General features: G+C 60.5%; 1 protein-coding gene across 1 annotated transcript; it reads left to right on the top strand.

Moving 5' to 3' along the window:
* Positions 1-5,169: 5,169 nt before the first annotated feature.
* Positions 5,170-6,873, top strand: GPRIN2 (G protein regulated inducer of neurite outgrowth 2). Its single transcript, XM_045569014.1, has one exon. It carries the CDS (start codon positions 5,185-5,187, stop codon positions 6,559-6,561), a length of 1,377 nt encoding a protein of 458 aa, XP_045424970.1. The 5' UTR covers positions 5,170-5,184; the 3' UTR covers positions 6,562-6,873.
* The last annotated feature ends 510 nt before the right edge of the window (positions 6,874-7,383 follow it).

The following is a 7,383-nucleotide window of genomic DNA, read 5'->3' as shown; positions in this document are numbered from 1 at the left end:
TAGGAAGTCCGGAGCTGGCGGGGACCAGGCCTGGCATCCGAGGGGGCGGGCCCTAGAGGAAGGGGGTCTCGGGGGCGGGGGCGGGGGGCAGAAAACTGTGAGCGACGAAGCAGGATGAAGGACAGGGGGGCCAGGCCGAGAGGAACCTCGTCGCCAGCGGAGCCGCAGACCTCGGTGCGGGGCGCTGGGCGGGAGGGGACTGAATTGAGGGGCGGGGCTATGAGGAAGTGGACTCGGGGGGCGGGGGCGGGGGCCGGAGGATTCTGGGGCGCGCACAGCGGGGGCGGGTCGGGAAGGTGGGTGTCTTGGGGGTTCGTTGGGCTGGGCTGGAAAGTCGAGGTCGTGGTGCGGCGGAGCCGAAGAGACAGAGGACGGTGGGACCTGGCGGTGGGAGGCATCGGGCAGGAGGGCTGGGGTCTCCCGGGGCCGGCTCGGACAGGGGGTCGCGGGGGCGGCGCGGGCAGCGGCCAGGGGCGGGGCCTGGCCCGGGGGTGGCCCAGGTGAGCCCGGCCTCCGCCCCCTGCGCCCGCCGCCCCTCGCGGCCCCTCCCCGGCGCTGGCACTGCGGCCCGGCGGACGGCGGCGGGCGGCGTCTGGGGCCCGGGCCGGTCGGCTCCGGCTCCATCTTGGGCCGCCGCGCCGGGCACCTGTGGCGGCCGCAGGAGCAGCGCTTCCGCCGGCCTGCGCGGCCCGGCGGGCGACAGGGTGAGCGGCGGGCTCCGTGGTGCCCGGGGGGAGGGGTGCGATGACGGCGCCCGCTCCTTGCGCCCCAGACCCTACTCCCGGACCCCACTCCTCACCCCTGCCTGCTTCCGGACCCCCGCATCCCGCTCCGCCGGTGCTCGGCGCCCCGGTGGCCGCATCCCCCTCCCACCTCGCCTCTCACTGCCCTGGCCTGTCCCTCTTCCGAGTCTCCTCTGCCTATCGCCCATTTTTCATTACTCTGCCCAGGACCCCTCTCCTTCGGCCCCCCCTGCTCCTGCGCGCTTCCCTGTCCCATTGCTGCTCTGCTGTCCCCGTCCTCCACCGCACCCTCCAGCCCCCGCCCGCAGCCCGGCCCGCCCCTCCGGTGCCCTTTCGCGCCTCTTGCCCCGCATCCTCCCTCGCAGCCCACAGCCTCATCTTCCCTCAGTCGCTGCCTTTGCTGCGGGGAAGGTCTATAGCCTAGGCCGTGTTGAGAGGGTCCGGGTGGGCTTTGTGCGGTAGGGGCGGGCGGGGAGCCCTGCGCTGGGGGAGCCGGCATAGTGTGGTGTGTTCAGGCCTTTGGCACCGCAGCAGGGGCGGCCTGTGCTTGGCCTGCAGAGTGCAGCTGTGTAGACGCTATTTCCTGCAGGTCCCCACTGCAAAAAGGCCTGTGTGTCCAGGTCCAAGTCGGCCTCTGGAGCATCCACAGTGGGGTGTGTGCCCATGTTGGGGCATGAGTGCCTGTCAGCTGGGTGCCCCCAGGGAGGGTGGGCAAATCCTCCCTGAGGAGGAAGCTCAGGGGCCGTTGGGAGCCTGGGCCTCTTATGAGCAGAGCTGTGTCCATGGGACCATTGTCCCACAGTTACCCCAGAACCATTTTTTGGCAGAGCCTGCGACCTGGGGCATGTTGCCCTACAGGCACCTTCATCCCCCCTGTGATGGGCAGGTTTTGTCCTCTCCAGATACTCCCTTTCTGGGGCGCTCCCTGCTGTGCTGCACAGCTTTGGCCCTGTGTGTTCCTGCCAGGGTCCCTTTTGCTCTGGATGGATTAAACCACCTGCTGGAGGTTGCCAAACCCCAACTATGCAATGAGGGATTTGTGGGGTGTGCATTCCTGCCTGGTCCTTGAGAGGTAAGGTCTATATTTTAGCATGTAACCAGTTTTCCCTCCTGACCATGCGGGGTTGATTTTCCTGTTTTGGTTTTGCTGGACACAGAAGTTATCAGCTAATGCCTGCTGCTTAACACGAGGGGACTTATATGGATGCCATGGTGTGGGTGGAGATAGAACCCACTTGTGGTGGCCTTGATAGTCCCCCTGCGCATGTCCCAAAGGCTTGGGCTTCTCTGCTGGGGCAACATGGAGGGAGTTGGAACCTCTGACCAAGTCTCTTTGGTTGGCTAGTCTGGAAGCGTCTGCAGAACTGGGGCTTTTACTGGAAACGATGGTCAATTGCTGCATGTGAGGCCCGTTGATCTTCCAGTTGCTGACGACCAGAACCTGAGGCAGCAGGACAGCCGGCATTGGCCCAGGACATCAGCCACAGCCATTGCAACTTTGACATCAAATGGGGCAGGAGAGAGAACATTAAGGTATCATTCAAGGAACACTAGGGGTCTTGGATACTTCTATGTGTCTGATTCTTATCTTGGGCTAAAACTTCTTCCCAGGGTGCAACTAGAACCTTTTTCATGGTTATAAAGGCAGAGGGGGGCATGCCATTCTGGGCATTTAAAATGCACATTGTAGGAGGATACTCTTCTGGGGTTCTGAACTGGCCACTTTCAGCTGTGGTTTCTCTGACATTTCTGAACTGCTCCAGACCTCAGTTTTGTCAACTGACACTTGGGAAGGGAAACAACAGATACATAGCACCCCCAACCCCAGCTAGGATCTTTCTGGGCGATGGCTAGCCCTGGATAGGCACAGTGGGACCCTCATGACTGATGGCTTCTCACTAGGTCTTGGCAGGGGTCTGAGGGTACCCTGTGCCCCATCCCACCTGTTTTCTCAGGGGCCAGGGGCTACTGGCCTGGATCTTTATGGCCCTGCTCCCTAGGAGGGCCCAAGGTGGTGGGGCGCAGCCAGAGACTGTGTGGGCTGTCCAGATGGGACTTCCTGGGCATTCTTGGACCTGCAGCTGGGTGTTTGTCTATCTGCCTGGGGCTGGCAGTGGCCACAGCCTTCCCAGCCAGCAGGTGCACCTTCTGCCCTCCTCACTCCAGGCAGCCCCAGAAGCTGCTAAGGAGCAGGTGGGGTGGGTGGGGCCTCTCAGTCTCTGTTCCACGGGCATGTCATGAGCACCATTGCTGGTGCCAGGCTCTGGGCTGGGTGCTGGTGCTCCCTGGGCTGGTATTGGTCAACCCAGGGCACCAATTAAGTAAAAAGACAACTTTTTTGGTGGGCAAGAACTGCCAGGATGGAGTTCTGCACAGTGCTCAGGTGGGGAGGAGCTCACAACACTCACTAGCCGTGTGCCCTTGGCAAGTCTCCGAACCCCTCTGAGCTTTGGTCTCCTTGTCTATAGAATGGGGATAATGACATATCTCAGGAGGTTGCTCTGACAATTAAATGAGACAATGTGTGCAGAGGCTGTGGCACGCAGTGAGTGATGCACTGGGAGCTGGTACTCTTACTGTCATCACTACAGTTATCACTGGCTTTATTGCCCTCCTCTGTCTATACATCCATCTTAGAGCTCCCTGAGGGCAAGGCCTGGCAGAGTCCCTTCCTGGCTACTCATCCTTTTCCTGACCCTCCTAGGGACCAGGCTGGCTTTGGCTGCAAGAAGCAGCCAGGATGGGACAGACCTTACCAGGCTGGGGCTGTGTCCAGAGCTACATGGTCCAGTGCGGTAGCTGTCAGCCATGTGTGGCCAGTTAGATTTAAATTACTTAAACTTAAATCAAATTAAGCTGTCTGTTTCTACGTTGTGGTGGCCACCTGTCAAGTGTGCAGCACCCACATGTGGCCAGTGCCTACCTATTGGGCTGCTCCCATCATCACGGGAGGTTGTGTGGAACTGGACTCTCAGGGACTCTGGCTCTGGCATCATCCTCACTGTGGCTCAGCTGTCTCCTGAGTGCTGGGATAACACGAAGTTTGTAATTACACAGAAACTGACTTCTGGAGCCCTTCCCACCTTCCCTCATAGGTAGCCTTGCTCACCTGGCCAGGGTGGTGAGTTTCCTGACAGTCCTTATCAGCTCAGGGGTGGGAAGGCAGGGCTGGGATTGCCCAAATGCAACTGTTGCCTGCTGTCCCCACCCTGTTTCTCCAGCTGGTCCTGCCTGGCAGGGAGTCCTGGAGTGTTCTCCCTAGTTCACAGCTTTGTCGAGGGTTGGGGGCCAGACACCCTCACCCTACCACTCCAGTCGTGTGCTTTGAACACATGGCCTCTCTCTTGTTCCTGCCATCCAGCCGCCTTCTCCCTCCTCTCTCTCTAGGCCCGACTTACATGGCTGGACCTCCAGGAAGCCTTTTCTGATCCGTCACCCAAAGTGAGCTCTCCTGCCTTGGCGTGCCCTCCCTCAGACCCTGCCTTTGGCACTCAGTGCCCTCCTCTGTGGGTTTGCTCTTGTATGTGCTCGTTCTCTCGGTCAGACGTACAGCAGGCGTGCTCTGAGCACCTCGCTGCCGGCCCGCCATCTCCAGGGGCACAGCCAGATCTAACTGAGCCACGTGTTCCCCAGACCCAAAGCTGGGCATGTGGTAGGGTCTCAGGAGGTGGCTCTGGAATGAACAAATCCTGAGTGATTCCTGCATGCCAAAGGCTGATGCGTAGGGCCTCTCCCTGCCCCTGGAGCTGGAGCTGGGAGTCAGGGAACTGAGCCCCAGAGACAAGACAGCTCAGCAAGGCTGGGCCAGAGAGGATGGGGAGGGGGCCCCGGGAGAGCCCAGGGCAGTTCTCAGTGTCTCTGTTCATTCCTCCCTCAACCCACAAACCTTCTAGGAACCCCTGCTCTTCCCAGGAGACCCCAGTCCTCAGTGTGATGGATGCTGCAAGTCCCAGGAGGAAACAGGCTAGGATCTGCCAGTCAGGCTGTGCTGGTTCTTAACATACGGCAATACTTCTGTGCTGATCGACTAAGAGCTATCGTCCCACAGCCTCTGCCCCTAGTGCCGCAGTCCCTTCTGCAAGGCCCAGTAGACCTGGCCTCTTCCCTGGACTCCCTCCCCCTCCCCTTTGAGCCAGCCAGTGAAGAGCCATCAGCTGACATGGTGGGTGGTCTCCAGGACCCTGCCCTAGGGCAGGGTCTAACTGCTCTGTACTGCTTATGAGATATTTGCAGTGTCATCTCTGTGTATAATGTGATGACCTTGATTTGAAGTCTCTGGTATCTTGTCACTGTCTTGCTTACAGTTCTGACCAGTCAGGCAGGCTGAGACTGAAGCTGTCCCCGCAGTGGGCCTGGCACTGTGCAAGTTCACAGCAGTGTCTGGCTGAGGTGCCACCATCCAACTCAACCTCACTCCTCACTTTCTCTCCTACAGGCAGCCATGAGCTCCAGCCGCCCTGAGCCGAGTGCCCGGGCACCCCGGAGCCCCCACCTGCAGCCCCTGTCCCGGAGCTCTTCCAGCCTGCTGGGTGAAGGCCGAGGGCAGAGGCCCAAGCTACGCAAGAGTGCCAGCAGCACCGTGTGGCAGGCCCAACCGGGCGAGGCCAGCACTGGTCCCCAGCTCCCAGAGGAAGAGGGCTGCCCAGCTGAGAGCATGGAGCCAGCACAGGCCTCCAGCCCCCGGCCACAGCCTGGTGCTGGGGGCTACTGGCGGAGCAGCACTGTGGGCAATGTGTCCACTGTGGGCAGTGCAGACCTGTGTCACCTGCGGACCACTGGTGCCACTGCCGTGCAGAGGAGCCACTCGGACCTGGTCCATAGCATCCAGATGCAGGATGATAGCAGTGCTCGGAAGGCCAGCCTCAGCTGCGTGGCCCTTGGCAGCTCCCCTGTCCACAGGGCTCAGCTGCAGCCTGGCGGTTCTTCTGACCAGGGTGGCCAGTTCCCTACAGGCCTGGAAAGGGACCCGGCTCCAGAGGATGGGACTTCTAACTCAGCCTGGATGCTGGGGGAGAGTCAGAAGGGGGTGCTGTCACCAGACCTGGGGGGCACAACTACCTGCAGCAGCAGTCCCCAGGCTGAGCCCAAAGCCACTGGGCAGCCGGCCACCACCTCCTGCCATGCTCTGCCCCCAGCAGCTCTATTCTGCGGCATGAGTAAGGAGGGGGCTGGCAGCTGCTATCATGGCCTGCCTGCCACAGGGATCCTGGCCTTTCCCAAACTAGTGGCATCAGTGAGTGAGTCTGGGCTACAGGCTCAGCATGGGGTGAAGTTTCACTGTAAGTTGCCTGGGGGGCTCCCTGGGCACTCTTACTGCTGTGCTCACCATTGGGGTCCCGCTGGGTTGGCTACAGAGCCTGGCTCCAGGACCAAAGATGTGTGGACCATGACCTCAGCCAGTGACTTGGCCCCTACAGTGGCATCCCCTCTGCCAGCCCAGGATGCTGGCGTGCAGGCAGCCCCAGTGGCAGCCTGCAAGGATGTGGCCACCAGCCCATCCATGGAGGCACCTGTGGCCCTGCACATGTTCCCAGAGATAACTCTGGGGTCCAGCTTGGAGGAGGCGCCATCCCCTGTGCGGGATGTGCGATGGGATGCTGAAGGCATGACGTGGGAGGTGTATGGAGCCGCGGTGGACCCCGAGGTGCTCGGTGTGGCCATCCAGAAGCACCTGGAGATGCAGTTTGAGCAGCTGCAGCGGGTGCCCACCAGCGAGGACAGCCTGTCTGCAGAGGGCCGGAGGGGGCCGCTGCGGGCTGTCATGCAGTCCCTGCGGCGTCCCAGCTGCTGTGGCTGCTCCAGCGCAGCCCCTGAGTGAGGAGCTGCAGCCCTTGGAGCTGACCTGGACCCACGGACTTGGCCCTAGACTAAGGCCAGGGACAGTGGGGACCCCGTGCCCCCTGGACCCACTGGCAGCTGGCCACAGCTCTCATCTGCATGCCAGCTGCATACAGGCCACAGGACTGCAGCGTGGGGCTTTCTGCCCCCTGTAGCTGGGCTGGTTATTAAGGGCTTGTTTCCCAAGGGCCACATTTCTGCACATTCCAGGCTTTGAATGTCGAGACAGGGTTTCAGCACTGTGCACAAGGGAGACCCTGAGTTTTGTGTAAAAAACTTGACCTTCTATTCAACCTGCCCTTGGAGCTCTGCCATATTTTCCCCTCGGACTCTCAGTGGCTTTATTTTAAAGCAATACCAAGAAATAATGAATTCCCTACATGAAGTGTGGGACCCCAGTGACAGGGACTGCCTGGATCTTTAGGGAAGGGGACTGATTTTGCCAAAAGCCTCCTATGTGCCACATACTGTGCTTAACACCTTACCTTGCTGAGTCTTCACCTCTTCACCCTGTTTTAGAGATGAAACAAAAGACATTTGGCAAGGCTGTAGCTGCTGTGCCCACATTGAACAGCTTGAAGTGTTGGGCTAAGATTCACGGCTAGGGCTGGCTGTGTCCATGCTGCTCCCTGCAGCACACGCCCGTCTGGTTCAGTGTGGGTGTGCGCGAGAAGAATTTATTAAGTGTGTTCTGTGCCGGCTTCTGTGCATTCCATGGTGAATGAGCCAGGCTGCCCTGCCCCAGCCAAGCTCACGGTGTGTGGTGGGATGGAGGGGTGCTGAGCATCACAGAGGGCACTTC

This window comes from Lemur catta, chromosome 14 (assembly GCF_020740605.2).
Source record: "Lemur catta isolate mLemCat1 chromosome 14, mLemCat1.pri, whole genome shotgun sequence".
In the NCBI taxonomy this organism is placed as follows: Eukaryota; Metazoa; Chordata; class Mammalia; order Primates; family Lemuridae; genus Lemur; species Lemur catta.
The sequence above is the reverse complement of the archived record's forward strand: the minus strand, read 5'-3'. Positions and strand labels throughout refer to the sequence as shown.

Bases quoted from the DNA above. Each gene is read 5' to 3' on its own strand.
- GPRIN2 (XM_045569014.1), top strand. From the start codon at position 5,185: ATGAGCTCCAGCCGCCCTGAGCCGAGTGCCCGGGCACCCCGGAGCCCC.